The sequence below is a fragment of the Jaculus jaculus genome, chromosome 12 (assembly GCF_020740685.1).
Source record: "Jaculus jaculus isolate mJacJac1 chromosome 12, mJacJac1.mat.Y.cur, whole genome shotgun sequence".
Taxonomy (NCBI): domain Eukaryota; kingdom Metazoa; phylum Chordata; class Mammalia; order Rodentia; family Dipodidae; genus Jaculus; species Jaculus jaculus.
The window spans coordinates 21,413,388-21,430,364 of NC_059113.1; the positions used below are offsets into that span (position 1 = coordinate 21,413,388).

The 16,977-nt window shown below is 48.1% G+C and overlaps 1 protein-coding gene across 3 annotated transcripts in view; it reads left to right on the plus strand.

The window, feature by feature from the left end:
* The window catches only part of Gata4 (GATA binding protein 4), a 55,805-nt gene extending 44,316 nt beyond the window's left edge, over positions 1-11,489 (plus strand). Inside the window, exons 2-6 of one of the 3 annotated variants that reach the window (XM_012951922.2) lie at positions 3,797-3,966; positions 5,653-5,778; positions 6,970-7,057; positions 9,914-10,062; positions 11,307-11,489. In XM_012951922.2, coding sequence (XP_012807376.2) covers positions 3,797-3,966; positions 5,653-5,778; positions 6,970-7,057; positions 9,914-10,062; positions 11,307-11,489 — 716 coding nt within the window. Of the gene's footprint in view, positions 1-3,796; positions 3,967-5,652; positions 5,779-6,969; positions 7,058-9,913; positions 10,063-11,306 lie in introns of those variants that run through there. The other 2 variants (XM_045131813.1, XM_045131814.1) reach the window with 2 other exon arrangements.
* Positions 11,490-16,977: the final 5,488 nt, after the last annotated feature.

Below are 16,977 nucleotides of genomic sequence, written 5' to 3' on the forward strand. Positions count from 1 at the left end.
GTACACACACTGAGAGAGACAGAGGAACAAAAGTCCATATAATAACTAGTCCAGTGAAAGCTACTTTCTGGACCCCTTCACTATCACCACCCTGTACATAGCATTTTATGTGTTCTGGTTTCTTAACAGTTACATTATGGTGTCTGCCTTAGGCTCTGTGGTTACACTGTCTTTGTAATAATCATTTATTGTTTTTGTGTTGGATGGATTGGGTAGCTAGATTTTCATGGTAGAATATATGGACATGGGTGTCCCTGATGGGGGTCTTGAGGATGTGTGATCTTTACCTCCTGCCCCACTCCCACCTTTGGCTGCTGGCAGTCCAGCCCTCCTACTTGGGTTGGACTGTCATGCTTCCTATCCTAACCAGCCGTGTCTGCCACCAATCCTAGACTCAGTTGAGGGTATGTTCTGAAAATAGATTGAGAAACCCTGTTACTCATTATTAATAGGCAGATCCAATTTGCCAAACTAGGTCACTAGCATTCTGAAACCCAAGGCACCCTCTTACCTCCTGTGACATCTGCTGGCATGCTTAAAGTGCAGATGTTCGGTAAATATTTGTCGGTTAAGAATACATGCATATTTTCCATTGTCTCGTGACTTTACCTGGGCAGGAAGATAGTCACTTGAATGTGTATCCCATGGTTTGAAAAGGGACACTCACAAGAGCTTCTGAGGCTAACCTCTGTGTGAGTAGGGAGGGTAACAGCAGCGGAAAGGTCACATCAAGGGACATTGCTTCTTCCCTTGACAAGCGTCTGACTCGCATGTAATGCAGTGAAGGGAAGCTGGAATCCTCCGCCTCCACATAGCAACAGGTGATGAACGGTTTTTCCCACAGTAGATTATAAGTAAAGCAGAAATAGGAAAGAAGCCGTGCTGCCTGCCTTTCAAGGAGGAGTCTGTGCATGTTAGAGCAACAGATTGCAGTAGTGAGTGACGAGGGGAAAGATGGGGCCCCTGAGATGTCCTTCCACAGTACAGGACTGGGAAGGCATACAGGTTAAGACAAAAAATGTTGGAAAATGGTTGATGGTTGATTTGATTTTTTTTCTCTTCTGAACATTGACATTATTTTCTGGGATAAAGAAAAACAGAATCAGGGGGTTGCAATAGGTTTGGCCTGGAAAGATGGTTCACATCTCCACCTACGATGCAAGCTGGAGTGTGGATTCTTAGTTCAATTCTGAGGCTGTACTGCCACCTAGTGTCCAATGCAGACAAAAGGGTAACTTGCTAGTGTGTGCCACGGGAGGGGTGGCCTGGGGCCCCCTGTGAACTGCTGACTGTCCTCCTACCCTCCTGGGAGGGCTGCGGTGGACGAGCAGGCCACAGGCAAGGGCTGAGGGGTGGCAGTGATAGTGTTCATGGTGGTGATGGGGTTGGGGGAGCAAGCTGTGGACAGGAGTCACCTCTGGAAGCAGGTGACCTTGGTGCTGGGCCCTTGGCGAGACCCAGGTATAAAAATAGCCCTTCTGTGCCAGCTGCGCTAAGCTCTGTGGCCTGAGCAAACAGCCCCTCACACCTGCAGGCTGTTTATTCGGTGGGGACACAGGTACCTGTTTGCAGGTGCAAATGACTATTTGTGTACCCAGAGTTAGGGGGAGGGCCCCCTATCCTCCTCCAGACTGAACTCCCTTGGAGCTGGAAACTGGGTCATGCAACTAAAATGTCAGCCTTAAACCTCAGGGCTGGAGTGTGGAAGAAACCCTTCCAGAAGGTGCTCCCTAACTCCTTAGAGAAGAGCCCCGCCCTGCCTCTGGCTGTAAGAAAAGAACATTCCGGGACAGAATAGTTGGGCAGCCCAAGTCAGAGAGACTTCTGGAAGTTTCGAGTCAGGCATAACATAGGTCTCAGGGATTGAGAAATCCAGTCCCGCCTCTTTCACCCAGGCAATGAGAAGGGGCACAAGGAATGTGTCAATTGTAAAATTCTATAGATATGGAAGAGAAAGGGGTGAATGGCTGAATGAAAGGATGACAGATGATGATGGAAGTCTTCTGGGGGAAAGACTGATATTTGAACAACTCCTAAGGTGCCACTGCTCAGAATGCATACCTTGATTTTATGAACCAACAAGCAAGTGAAAACACCAGTGACCCCACAGATCATGCAAATACATTAAAGTGGGAAGACAGAGTAACCTTTTCCCCGGGGCAGTTTGAACATTTTAAGAATGTAAACAAGGCTCGGGGGATGGCTCAGTCAGCACACCATATACTGTGCGAGCTGGAAGACCTGAGTTCCATACTCGGCACCCACATAAAATCTGAGTGTGGTGGCGCATGGCTGTAATCCCAGCATGGGGAGGTGGAGCAAAAGGGTCCCCTGGGTCTTCTGGCAAGCGTCTAGCCAAATCCATAAACTCTAGGTTTAGTAAGAGACCCTATCTAAAATAATAATAAGGTGGAGAGTGACTGAAAAAGACACCTAACATTAACCTCTAGCCTCCACACACACATATACACATGTGCATACATGTCCACATGCACATACACACATGCGTACATACATATGAGCCTACACACATTACATATACATATATATAAAGTGTAAATAGAGGCCTGAAATGGTGGTGCAGTCCTTTAATCCCAGCACACGGGAGGCAGAGGTAGGAGGATCACCATGAGTTCAAGGCCAGCCTGAGACGACAGAATGAATTCCAGGTCATCCTGGGCTAAAGTGAGACCCTACCTTGAAAAAACAAAAAGTAAATAGAAATGTAATCTCTTTGACACAGAAGTTCTGCTTCTAAGAGAGTATCCAAGGGAATAACCAGAAACTGAAATTTATGTACAGATGATCAGCATTTATGAAACCAATATTAGAAACTGGGTTAAAAATAAGCAATTATTGGATGACAGGAGGGGAAAGATGAAACGTTCCTATGATGGAATATTATGCTGTGCTGAACTGAGTTTATAAAGCATTTCTAATGTGGGGCCATGCTTTGGTATTTACCAAACAAAACAAAATGGGCTCAGAAATATCCAGCTTGATCTCAACTGGGCAAAAACATATGTAAACACAGAAAGTCTTGCAAAAAGAACCTCATAAAATGAAATGCATGCATCACTGGTAGTGATCTATATTTTCTTTATACATTTCAGTACTAATTTTCCTAATGTAAATATATTCTTATTCAAAAGTAAAAATACTCTGTAGTAGTTACTTTTGTATTAATGTGACCACAATACCTGATGAAACAGTTTAAGAGAGGAGTGGTTTCCCTGGACTCATGGTTTCAGGGTGCCATGGCAAGGAAGGCAGAGCTGACAGAGTGCATGGAGGAGGTTCCTCACATCACAGCAGCCCAGGAATCAGGAAAAACAAGTGGGGGGGAAAGGGGTCCCATGTAACCTTCAAAAGCTGGTCTTCCACCAGCTATACCCCACAGCCTCCCAAACTAGTGCCACTAGCTTAGGTACAAATCTTCAAAACATGAGTCTACTGGGAGACATTTGTAGAATCAAACCAAAGCATAATCATAATTTTAAAAACGAAAAGAAAGCCTGAGCTGAGAGGTCAGGTGAGAATCTGGGGGCTTCCTAAGGGAGGCAAGATCTAGTCTGAACGTGCTCGGCCTGGGAAGCTGATGACTCTTCCTTTCCTGGGGGCATCCCTGCTGTGTGTAGAGGAGACGTCAAGCCCACACGCCAGGCGGTGCCCTGAGCCACTGTCCTCTGGGGAAGGTTCATGTGAGGAAGCATGTGGATCACACAGCTCTCTATGGAAGGTTTCTGAGAACAGCACAGAAGTCATCCCATGCCCTTTCTCCCACTTCCTCTCCCAGTAGACATGTTTGATGACTTCTCAGAAGGCAGAGAGTGTGTCAACTGTGGGGCTATGTCCACGCCACTCTGGAGACGAGATGGGACAGGGCACTACCTGTGCAACGCCTGTGGCCTCTACCACAAGATGAATGGCATCAATCGGCCCCTCATCAAGCCTCAGCGCCGCCTGGTAAGTCGCCAGCCCCTCCGTGCCCACGTTCACCAACCAGTGTCTCCTCGCTTCTCCGCTCCTGGCTCCAAGGCTCTGGCCTAACTTTAAACTTCGGAGGGTGTGGGTGGAGGGGTCAGGTGGGTGGGTGGGAGTAAGGTGTCAGCTTTCCATAGTGTTAGAGTCAGCTTGAACTCTAGGGGTGATAGTGCGTATCCCCAGCACCACATAGTGGAACATGACTCAGAGAGGTATGTGGCACCACCCGCAGTCACCGAGTCCCCATGGGGGCAGATCCAGGCCTCCTGATTTCCCGTTCCTGTGTGTTGAAGATCTTTTTTATTGTCTCAACCAGTTAGCTGTAGGTTCAGTGACAAACCCTGTCTCAAAAAATAAGGTTGAGCAGCCAGGAGTGGTGGCGCATGCCTTTAATTCCAGCACTCGGGAGGCAGAGGTAGGAGGGTTGCTATGAGTTCAAGGCCAGCCTGAGACTACATAGTGAATTCCAGATCAGCCTGGGCTAGAGTAAGACCCTACCTCGAAAAGCCAAAAATACAAAAATAAAATAAAATAAGGTGGAGGGCTGGAGAAATGGCTTAGCAGTTAAGGCATTTGCCTGCAAAGCCAAAGGTCCCAGATTCAAATCCCCAGGACCCACATAAGCCAGATGCACAAGGGGCACATGCATCTGGAGTTGATTTGCAGTGGCTAGAGGCCCTAGTGTGCCCATTCTCTCTGTCTCCCCTCCCTTCCCCTCCCCTCCTTCTTCTCCTCCTCCTCTCCCTCCTCCTCCTCCTCCTCCTCCTCCTCCTTCTTCTTCTTCTCTCCCTCTCTCTCTCTCTCTCTCTCTCTCTCTCTCTCTCTCTCTCTCTCTCTCTCTCTCCCCCTCTCCCTCTCCCTCTCCCTCTCTCTCTCCCTGCTTACAAATAAATAAATTTAAAAAAATAAGGTGGAGAATGATCTAGGAAGACATCCAACATCGATCTCTGTCCTCCACATGCATGCACACATATGTGCATGTGCATTCACACACATGGGAGCCCACACATGTATCACATATATATGTGATTAAAAAAAAAAAAGGAATGGAGGGGGCTGGAGAAATGGCTTAGTGGTTAAGGTATTTGCTTGCAAATCCTAAGGACCCAGGTTCAATTCCCCAGGACCCAAGTAAGCCAGAAGCACAAGATGACCCATGTACCTGAAGTTCGTTTGCAGTAGCCATCTCGTGTTTACTTGGTCAGCTAGTAATATCCAAAGCCCAGGAAAGCAGTATAGAGGTGTTGAGACCCAACTGCTGTTGAACCTGGGTACTTGGCACCTGGATCTGCCTCTCTTTTATTCCAGTTGACTTTGATCAGCGCCATTTGGTGTGTCGGGGAGGTAGAGACAGAGGGGTACATCCTGAAGCTTCCTTCTTGAGGACCACCAAATTCCTTGCCCACCACAGCACAGACACTCAAAGACAATGTAAACTCTACTTGGATGAGAAGGTTCTCTGTTGAGTGAGCCCCGTGTTGCTGGGCCATTCATGCCATGTCAAGTGACAGGGCTGGAACCCAGGTCTTGGGTGCCAAGAGGCTACTCTACTGCACTGCAGAAATCTGGTTTTTGTCCATCCTTAGAAGTGGCTAGATGCCCAGAGTCAGGGGTTCAGAGTTCACACAAAGCTATCCTAACCAGAAAAGTTTGCTTTCCGTGTTGCAGTCTGCCTCCCGCCGAGTGGGCCTCTCCTGTGCCAACTGCCAGACGACCACAACCACGCTGTGGCGCCGCAATGCTGAGGGCGAGCCTGTGTGCAACGCCTGCGGCCTCTACATGAAGCTCCATGGGGTGAGAGGCGCCCAGCCCCTGTGTGCATGCTATTGCCAAAGACACTTCCAGTCACTGGATGAAACCAGCTGTCAGAGTAAACACGTTGATGCCATTGGCTGTTCATGACCACTTCTGCCTGAAGCAGAAATAAGCTTAGATGAATTAAATACACAGGGTGTAAAATACATTCGAAATAAAATAAAATGAAAATACTAAACAACAAAGTAAATGCAATAAAACTACTAGGCCCGAAAAATCTGCTAAGAAACAATAAGGGAAAATATTTATATAATCCCGGAGATAGCAGGAAAACTTCTTAGCAGGTTTTAAAAACTCTTAAGCCATGTGAGGAAAGTTAGAGATAGTTTCATCGTATAAACACTTAAAGTGAGTGTATGGGAAGTGACAGCTTAAGGAAGACTAGATAGGCCTAGATCAGGAAAAGGGTCCCTATCTCTATGAAGCTGTTTATATTCTGATTGGAACAATTCCCAGCACAGCCTTTTAATGGGCAGGGCACTGCATGGGGCGTGGTACTTTTACCAGTAGAAGGAAGAGCACGAGGTACCCGGGGCGGCGTATGCACAGCCACGTCAGTGTGTGTCAGTGTGCGCCATCCACAGAACTCTCTGCTCAAAGTAGACAGGAGACTGGCAGCATGGGATGTCTCCATGAAAAGAAATGGCAAGGATTAAAGGGCCACTTTGTAAAAAGTATTTTTACTGGGCTGGAGGGATGGCTTAGCAGTTAAGGCACTAGCCTGCAAAGCCAAAGAACCCAGGTTCAGTTCCCCAGGATCCACGTAAGTCAGATGTACAAGGTGTCACATGCTTCTGGAGTTTGTTTACAGTGACTAAAGGCCCTGGCATGCCCATTCTCTTTCTATCTACCTCACACTCTCTCTCTCTAATAAATAAATAAAATAAACAAATAAAGCAATTTTTAAAAATATTTTTGTTTATTTTCAAGCAGAGAGAGAGGGAATATGAATATGGGTGTGCCAGGGCCTCTAGCCACTGCAAATGAACTCCAGATGCAGGTACCACTTTGTGTATCTAGCATTACACAGGTAGTAGGAAATCAAATCTGGGTCACTAGCTTTGCAGACTTAAATGTTGACCTCTTCTGGTACATGAGTGGTATGTGTGTGTTTCAATAGCAGATATGTATACAAGTGGAAATCCATATATTTAATTTGTCACTCTTCAGGTCCCCAGGCCTCTTGCAATGCGAAAAGAGGGCATTCAAACCAGAAAACGGAAGCCCAAGAACCTGAATAAATCTAAGACACCAGCAGGTAAGGAAGAGATCTGTGTATAATGAGGTGACTAGGACAGGAGCACCCCGACTATTGAGGTATAATTGACAACCTCATCCATCCTTTGCTCTCAGGAAAAATGAATAACTCAGTTAAAAATAGAAAAGTTGGGGGCTGGAGGAGTGGCTTAGAGGTCAAGGCATTTGCCTACAAAGCCAAAGGACCCAGGTTCAAGTCTCCAGGACCCATGTTAGCCAGATGCACAAGGGGGCACACACATCTAGAGCTCGTTTGCAGTATTTGGAGACCCTGGCGCGCCCATTCTCCCTCTCTCTCTCTCTCTCTCTCTCCCTCCCACCCCCCTCTTTCTTTTCTCTGTCAAATAAATAAATATATTTTAAAAAAGAAAATATAGGGCTGGAGAGATGGCTTAGCGGTTAAGCGCTTGCCTGTGAAGCCTAAGGACCTGGTTCGAGGCTCAATTCCCCAGGACCCACATTAGCCAGATGCACAAGGGCGCACATGCATCTGGAGTTTGTTTGCAGTGGCTGGAGGCCCTGGTGCGCCCATTCTCTCTCTCTGCCTGTCACTCTCAAATAAATAAAAAATAAACAAACAAAATTTAAAAAAAAAGGAAATATAAAGAAATTGATGATAATAATCATATAAAAAATAGAAAAGGTGGACTAGAGGGATGGCTTATCAGTTAAGGTGCTTGCCTGCAAACCCAAAGGACCCAGGTTCAATTCCCCAGGACCCACGTAAGTCAGATGCACAAGGTGGCACATGCATCTGACATTCATTTGCAGTGGCTGGAGGCCCTGGCATGCCCATTCTCTCTCTCTCTCTGCCTCTTTCTATCTGTCAAATAAATAAATATATATATGGGGCGTGGTGGCACACACCTTTAATCCCAGCACTTGAGAGGCAGAGATAAGAGGATCACTGTGAGTTCGAGGCCAGCCTGGGCCAGAGTGAGACCCTACCTTGAAAAACCAAAAAATAAAAATAACTAAAAAGAGGGGCCTGGAGAGATTGCTTAGTGGTTATGGCATTTGCCTGCGAAGCCTAAGGGCTCAGGTTCGATTTCCCAGTACTTACATAAGCCAGATGCACAAAGTGGTGCATGTGTCTGGAGTTCATCTGCAGTGGCTGAAGGTCCTGGTGCACCCATTCTCCCAAATAAAATTTTATATATAAAATACAAAATATGAAAGGAGTATCCCCATGGAGCACAGTGGGGCCTCTGAAGGTGACTCAGCTCTAAGCTATATACTGTGATTATTTCAATTGCAGTGGGCTGGCTGGACTGGTGCAGGGCCTGAAAGAGAGAGGAACGTCGCCTGGTCTCCGTCCCTTTCTATTCCCATGAAGGACAAGGTCCTGGAAAGCACGCTCCCAACACATTGATCTGTTGCCTGGACGCTTTCATGTCATGTGGTGCTTTGTAACTGAATGAGCTCCTACGTAAATAGTGTCTCAGGGACCCTAATAAGACCCCAGAGAAAACGTTTATTATCTCATCGTTCTAGTGAATGAACTGAGGTCGGAGAGGGCAATGATTTAAAACCCAAGATTTTACACAGCAGAGCCCATTGTCTCTGTGGCACACTACTCTGCCTTCATTGATCATGACCCTGAGCTCCTGCTCCTCTTCAGGCCCCCAAGGGCCAGGATTTCAAGTGGGTCACCACCCAGCAGTGCCTTCTTACCTTTTAGAGGATTTATTTATCTGGTTTTGGGGGTGCAGGTGCACATGTGTGAGCACATGGATCCTCCCCTATTGGCACGTGTGCAGGAGCTAGAGAAGAATATTGGGTTACAGGCTCCACACTTAGCTTTTTACGTGGGGACTACGGATCAAACTCGGGTCCTCATGCTTGCACAGCAAGTGCTCTGAGCCACCTCCCCAGCCTGAATTCTTAATTGCTAGAATCGGGAGCGAGTCACTATGTCCCCTACCCAGATCATTCCCAACTCGGTGTTACTGCCAAGTTAGGGATTTGATTGACTTCAGTTCCAGAAGAAATGGACTGGCTGATCTGACGGAGTGCCTGCCTTCCTGTATGAGCTATTTTCTCATTGCCAGGACAAAATACTCGACCTGGATCAACTTAAGGAAGAAAGGAAGGATTCACTTAGATTTACAGCCCATCGTGGTGAGGAAGGCATAGCAGGACCTTGAAACCTGCTTCCGCTGTGAGGCAGACCATCTAGACACCCCCTCACAGGCCTGCCCCACGGCCAATTTCCTAGGCGACTCCAGCTCCTGTCAAATTGATCATCAATATGAGTCACCAGCTTCTCACAGGCTGCCAGAGTCGCTGCCATGACCAGGCACCTCGTCAGCACGCTGGTTTGCTAAGTTCCACTTCTGGCAGAAGTGTTTCCTACCTGAATCTCTGCTTACACCAGGGGTCCTGCCCTTTTTTCCAACTTCCCCACTTCCCTTGAGTAAGCTTGAGCCCTCCCTCCGGGCGGGCCATGTTCCTGAACCCAGTGCCTGCACTGCCTGTGATGGCCACAAGGGGGTTGAGCAAGTCACTTGGAAAAAATTGCCTTGAAACAGATGATAGATGATCGGTGTACCATGCACAAAAAATACTGGGACTGACCCCTTCGCATCAACAGACTGGACACAGTGATGCACCATTCAGGAGATAGAGGCAGGAGGGTCGAGAATTTGAGGTCATCCTTGGCTGTACGGTGAATTCAAGGCCAGCTTGAGCTACATGAGATCTTATGTGGGGGAGGGGGTGTCTTCCCTTAGAAGTCTGGTGCTTCTGTGAACCACTGCTCTCCACTCAGAAAGACCCCCGCTTGGCTCTCCAGTAAGTATAACAGGGCCCTTGACTCTGCCCTGGGCTGAGCACCCTCGCTTGTGTCTCCTCACAGGTCCTCCAGGCAGTGAGATCCCTCCCAGCAGCAGCGCCTCCAGCAACTCCAGCAATGCCACCACCAGCAGCAGCAGCGAAGAGATGCGTCCCATCAAGACAGAGCCGGGGCTGTCATCTCACTACGGACACAGCAGCTCCATGTCCCAGGTGTGTGGGGTAACCCAGCCATTTAGGGAAGTGCACTGCAGACTTCAAGTCAGCCCTGGAGCACGAGCTGCTGCCCAGCCCCACACTGCTCTTGCTGGACTACGAAGGTCCAGCGTCTGAGCTGCTGGGTGCTCTGAGCCCGTCAGAGCTGCTCTGGGCTGTGGCCTTTGGAGACAAGCAGAGGAGCCCAGGGGCTGCACGCAGGCAGGCAACACAACTGTGCCCAGAGTCAGACTGTGGGTGTTGGGGTTGGAGGCGGAGTGGGGGGCTCTTAGAGTTCGGGGTACTTTGACCTTGGTTTTGAAAGGCTTTCACAGAGGAGTCAAGGAACAAGGGCCCTGCTGCATTAACATGCCATAGTCTTGGAAACACATGGGCAAAGTAGACGGGGAGGCAACAGGCAGGTTCTGTTTTCGTGAGTTTGAAGATGAAGATGGTCCAGCAGAGATCCATGCCCTCTTTTTTTTTTTTTTGGAGGCAGGGTCTCACTCTAGCCCAGGCTGATCTGGAATTCACTCTGTAGTCTCAGGGTGGCCTCAAACTCACAGTGATCCTCCAACCTTTGCCTCCTGAGTGCTGGATTAAAGGTGTGCTCCACCATGCCTGGCAGTCCATACTCTCTTAGGGTATGGTAGTAACCCTGCTTCCCTACCTCTTTGGGGATCAAGATGCTTTAGTCTCCTTTTTCATGTCCCTCTCTGATCCCTTCTCGGTCCCTAATTGTGAGAGGCTATGTGAGCTTTTTCTGCCAGGCACCCTTTCAGGATAGAGGAAAGTCTCTTATTTAAATATATTTCATTTATTTGAGAAAGAGAGGAAGAGGCAGATAGAGAGAGAATGGGCACGCCAGGGCCTCTAGCCACTGCAAAAGAACTCCAGATGCATGTGCTCCCTTGTGCATTTGGCTTACATAGGTCCTGGGGAATGAAACCAGGTCAATCAAGCCAAGGGGGTTCCCTAGGCTTTGCAGGCAAATGCCTTAACCGCTAAGCCATTTTCCCAGCCCAGGAAGGTCTCTTTTTGATCCAGATGTGTCAATAAGATTGTAGCGGTCAAAGAGAGAAACCACAACATCCACAAAGCCTCTGGGGGTAGCTTCACTCACATTGCGCTTAGATCTCCCGCAGATGGATCCCGGGGCCTGGGGAAACAGACAGAGCACTTACTTCCCCGTCCCCTCCTCAGCCCTGTCCCGGAGTCGGCAGCACTATCCCGCGGGCCTTACCAGTCTCTTTCCTTTGCAGACATTCTCGGTCAGTGCCGTGTCTGGCCACGGGCCCTCCATCCACCCCGTTCTCTCAGCCCTGAAGCTCTCCCCACAAGGCTATGCATCTCCAGTCAGCCAGTCGTCACAGGCCAGCTCCAAGCAGGACTCTTGGAATAGCCTGGTCCTGGCTGACAGTCATGGGGACATAATCACTGCGTAATTACTCCTCCTTCCCTCTTCAAATTCCTGCTCGAACCTAGGACCTGGAGGCCAGCAGAGACTGAAGCTGGGGCACCCTGGGGAGCCCTTCTGTCCAGGAATGACTCCAGAACAACTGGGAAGAACTTGAAGCTAATCATCGCTTAGGGACATGGGTGCTGGATTTCTTCAAATGCCTTTTCCCCTGGGGACTAGAAAGAGCCTGCCTTCCGACACAGACAAGCCCACCTTCTGGGCAGCAGGAGATTTCTTTCTCATTCCCACCCACCTGCCCCAAACAGAGACATGATGTCCTTCACCCTGACCTTCCACCTCTGTGGTCCAAGGTGGTGGGGTGTTTCCATTGTGATCCCAGAGTGGCTGTGTGGACATCCATGGCAGCCTGAATAGGGTGTCTGCTTGATGTGGATTGGATGTGACAGGCCCACTCAGGCAGCCCTATCCTTGCCCAACACTCCCCTTGAGGCATGGCACTGCCCTGCATGCCCCAATGCCAGATCCGACTCCACAAACACTGGATGTAATGCAGGCGTTACTGAGCGCTTCCTGAGGAGATGGAGGAGAGGGCGTGTCACCACCACACAGGAGAGCTTCATCGAATCCCTGCCTGGCCGCCCAGCCTTCTCCAGTCCTTCTCTCCCCCCACAGAGCCTCTGACATAAACCCCTCTGCTGTTCAGCCTGAGCATGTCCCTCCCTGTTCAAAATAAGAGCTCAGCTGTGTAGCAGGATGGTGCCGCACAGGGCTTTTCCCCGACCCACCCTGGGTCCCTCTGAAGGCCACAACTGGGACACCATCCTGTTCCCAGGACTCCAGCTCCGAGCTGGCCTGGGCATGGGTCTCTGGCTCAGACAGTGGCCGTTGTCAGCCTGAGCCAGTACAAATCAAGAGGTGAAAATGCAGTGTGTCTGCAAGATAAATTCAAAGCCAACAAGCAACCAAAGGAAATCTGTGAAAGAACAAAGGTGATGGATTCTAGGAGACACTGAGGGACCCGTCAGGACCGTCCCACTCACAGGCTCACAATTACCCTGGAATCGGCCTTTTCCTCCCCTGCTCGAAGATTCTTCCTGGTCTTTATTACCAGCAGAGCCATAGCTGACTGTGGTATTACCCTTTGTACCCCAAACACCCTGTCCTGACCCCCAAACTCTACTGGCTGTAGCAAAGAATAGCTTTGAACCAAGATTCTGTTTTAATCATCATTTACACTGTTTTCTCCCTGAAGGCCGCCTCCCGTGCCTCCTCCCCTCTCCCTGCCCGCCCACAAGCCCATTAACATTGTCTTAAGGTGAAATGGCTGTAAAATCAGTATTTAACTAATAAATTTATCTGTATTCCTCTTTCCCTCTCCTCCTTTAGAGGTCATTACTGGGAGGTCCTGGGCTGTTGTCCTTCTCAGGGGCAGTGCCCCCCCACATGTCTTTCTTTGGCAGCTGGCACCTCTGACACCTCTGAGGTGGTATTGGCCAGGACAAGAATGCTCACCCTAGCCCTGCCGCTCATGGGACACTCCTTCTAGGTCACCTCCAGGCTTCAGATTCCTGGAAAGGTCTAGACTACCCTTTAACTGAAATTCACAGCCTCTACCTTCTCAAAGCATCTGTCACCTGTGAACAGGACAGCTGTAGACCTCCTGCCTAAATATCTGTGTGGCTCCATTTTTCTGGGATGTCCTTGACCTCTCTAGTTCCCTGGTTTGGGATGAATCCTGGAGGGAAGCCCCAAGGACCTACCGTCTTCTGCTTTTCTCTACGGTTTGAGTCGAGCATGCCCCAAAGAGTCAAATGTCCCTCCATGACACAAGGACATTTTTGTCTCCTTAACCCATTTTGGCCTCAGCTGCCCAGACAACAGGACTGCCTACTTGCTTCATCCTAACAGTGTGAGAAGGGGATAATGGTCCATAGGCCATGCTCTCATTCGTCCCTATATGATTGGCCAGACTTGCAGATTGCCCACATTGAGAACAGTCCTGCTTTTTTTTTTTAACAGAGAGAGAGAGAGAATTGGCACGCTAGGGCCTCAGCCATTGAAGTCGAACTCCAAAAGCTTGTGCCACCTAGTGGGCATGTGCAACTTTGCGCTTGACTCACCTTTCTGCATCTTGCTTTCATAGGATCTGGAGAATCAAACACGGGTTCTTTAGGCTTTGCAGGCCTTAACCTCTAAGCCATCTCTCCAGCCTCGGAACAATCCTGCTTTTACTGGGAATCTAGGGACTCAACTTCTCATAGCATCCCAATTACTTTCCAGCAGGCAACAACACACACACACACACACACACACACACACACACACACACACCAGAAGACATTCTGTATAAAATTCAATACAGCCGTTCAACTGACAAAGAAAGAGCCAGACTATTAAAGTGAGCTAGCGACAAGTAGCAGTAAGTTGAGTGTAAGGAACAAAGTAGATTTAAAACCAAAAGCTTCCTGGACATATGTTGGCCACAGGAAATCTTTGTCAAAAACATTTGTATCGCTTCCTTTTAGAAATGGATTTCAGAAGAAACACCATTCAATCTCTGAAGACACCTTCATTCTTAATACAGTCATAAACAGTACTTCTCCCTAATAGGGAACTTCAGCTCGACAGGCTTGTTACATCTCCAGATGAAGTAATTTTCAAAGCAGGTCAGGGTGCTATCAATCAAGATACCATAAAAAATGATATTAGGCCTGGTGGTACACACCTGTAACTCCAGGACTTGGGAGGTGGAGGCAGGAGGACCAGAAATCCCGGATTATCTTTGGCTACATGCAGAGTTTGAGGCCAGACTGGGCTACATGAGACCTCATCTCAAATAATGATAACAGCGATATGATTTCCATGTGGTTGAGGCATGGCTGGGAGAGGGAGAATTGGGATTTGAAGAAACAGTGTCAGTGGAGTAAACGACTTCCTAGGGCTGGGGAGATGGCTCAATAAAAGGCACTTGTTTGCCAAGCCAGGGTCAAATTCCCCAGTGCCTGCATAAAGATGGATACAAAGTGGAAAATGTATCTGTGACCTCAAAGAACTCACCACAATGGGAGGTGAATCCAGGAGAAACCAAAGCTCACAGGTCAGCGAGTCTGACCTTCCTTCACAGTCTGGCAGGTTTTTATTTTGTATTTTTTTTTGCAGCTGCAAGAGATCCTGTCTCAAAGACCGTATGTCTAGACTTTGTTTGTAGTGGCTGGAGGCCCTGGCATGCCCATTCTGTCTTTCTCTCTGCCTCTTCCCCACCCCCCCTCAAATAAATAAATAAAAATATTTTTTTAAAAAGGTGGAACACAGACACATCGAGGTTCTCCTCTGACCTTCATACATACATGCTTGCACATGCATGTACATGCGCACACACACAAACAAAACATAATAATTTCTATAGTAAATAACCTTCTAGAGGGGTAAGTCTAGAGAAGTAAATAATCCCACATGTTACTTTATGGTCAATCACACCTCTGGCTCTGCTTAAAAAAAAAAAAAAAAAAAAAGCCAAAGAAAGGACAGGGCTCTTTATAATGCACTCTTCTAGACACAAAATAGTCTGGATATCCATGACATCACAGTGCCTGGTACTACCTATACAAGACCATTATAAGGAAATGATGATGACACCAAAATAAAAAAAAGAGACTGATTTAGAGGGGGAGGGGATATGATGGACAGCAGTTATGAGGGGGAAGGGAATTATCATGGATTATTGTCTATAATTATGGAAGTTGTCAATAATAAAAAAGAAAACAAATAGGTTAAAACATTTCACAGTTGCAGAGCTGTTGTCCTTTCTTTGGGGACGTAGTCACTTGAACTGTGATTGTGTTGGGCTGGGTTTGCAGTAGCAACAAGTGTTTTGTCAGTCAACAAGCATCAGACAGGGTTGTGGGATATTAGGATGAACACCTAACCCCAGAGCTTGATATACTGACTGCATTAGTCAGCTCTCCCTCAGCATAACAAAACACCTCAGATAATCAGCTTTTAAAGAGAAAAAGATGAGTTTGGTTCAGATTTGATGTTTTTACATCAAGTGTAAATGATGAGATGGACCCATTGCTCTGGGCCTCTGGTGAGGGGCCTGCTGACCATCAGGGAGCAAGTCCAGAATAAACTGCTCATCTCATGGACAGCCAGGAATCAAAAGGGAAGAAGAGACCCAGTTCCGTAATCCCCATCACCCGCCCGCTGCAGACATCTCCCTCTCCTAAAGGTTCCAGCAGCTCCTAATGGCACTGCTCTGAGGACCAGGCTGGCACACATGGGCCTTTGGGGGACACTCAAGACCCAAACTATAGTTCTGATTTGTATGAAAAATGTATAAGACACAACCACTGGGGGTGGCTTTAAAAAATGTTTTTGTGACATTGGGAGTGACTCCTCAGACACCGCCTGCTTGCCTTACCCGCAGCTTGAACACACGTGTTCCGCCATCCTATGGAATGAATGTGTCATCCCATGACCAAGGACCAGGTGCAAAGGCTTCAAGGAACATCTTTGGAAGCAGATCTCCAGGAATGCGTTCCTCTGGGCTCCATCAGCCTGTTGACTCAGTTACCAGGGTTTCTGTCCTTCAGCCTCAGGGGGACATGAGCCAACTTCTGAGCCCTGGCTTCACGTGACCTCTGTGTTTCTCCTTGAAAGCTGCTACAGTGGCATTTGAAAAACAAGAAACAAAAACCCACAGGCTATTTGCTCTAAAAGGAGTGAGAATCAAAGGATCAAAGCCAAGACCGGGCTGGAGAGATGGCTTAGCGGTTAAGCGCTTGCTCTGTGAAGCCTAAGGACCCTGGTTTGAGGCTCCATTCCCCAGGACCCACATTAGCCAGATGCACAAGGAGGTGCACACGTCTGGAGTTCGTTTGCAGTGGCTGGAGGCCGTGGCATGCTCATTCTCTTTCTATCTGCCTCTTTCTCTTTCAAATAAATAAAAAGAAAAAAAAGAAGAAAAGAAAAGTCTGTAGGCTTTGGAAAGGAATCCTGGGGAGGACATGTGGGTCCGTGGTTGCTACACCAAGGACAGCAGGATGTGCCTTAGTTCCATTAGTCCACCAGTGACCTTGGCCTCCTGCCTCCCTCCCTGGCTATGGCTGGCAAGTTTGGGAGGACAGGCTGCTGGCTATGAACTGGAAGAGTTCCTAGGCTTTGCAAGGGGTCTCTCAGAATGTTCAGAGTAAGGATCTTGTATAGTTTGTAATCTAGGTGGGCTTAAAACTTTCTATGTAGTTAAAGATGACCTTGAACTTCTGGTCCTCTTGTCCCTCACCTCCCAAGTGCAAAGATTATAGATGTGTGCCACTCTGCTCTGTTTATGCAGGGCTAGAGATCAAACCCAGAGTGCCATGCATTGCTAAGCACACATCCTGCCAACAAAGCTATGCACCTAGCCCTACAGTAAGTCATTCCTCAAACTGGGACAGTGTTTTTTGCTTTTGATGCTTTTTTTGTTGTTTCTCAGGGTAGAGTTTCACTCTAGCCCAGGCTGACCTGGAACTCAC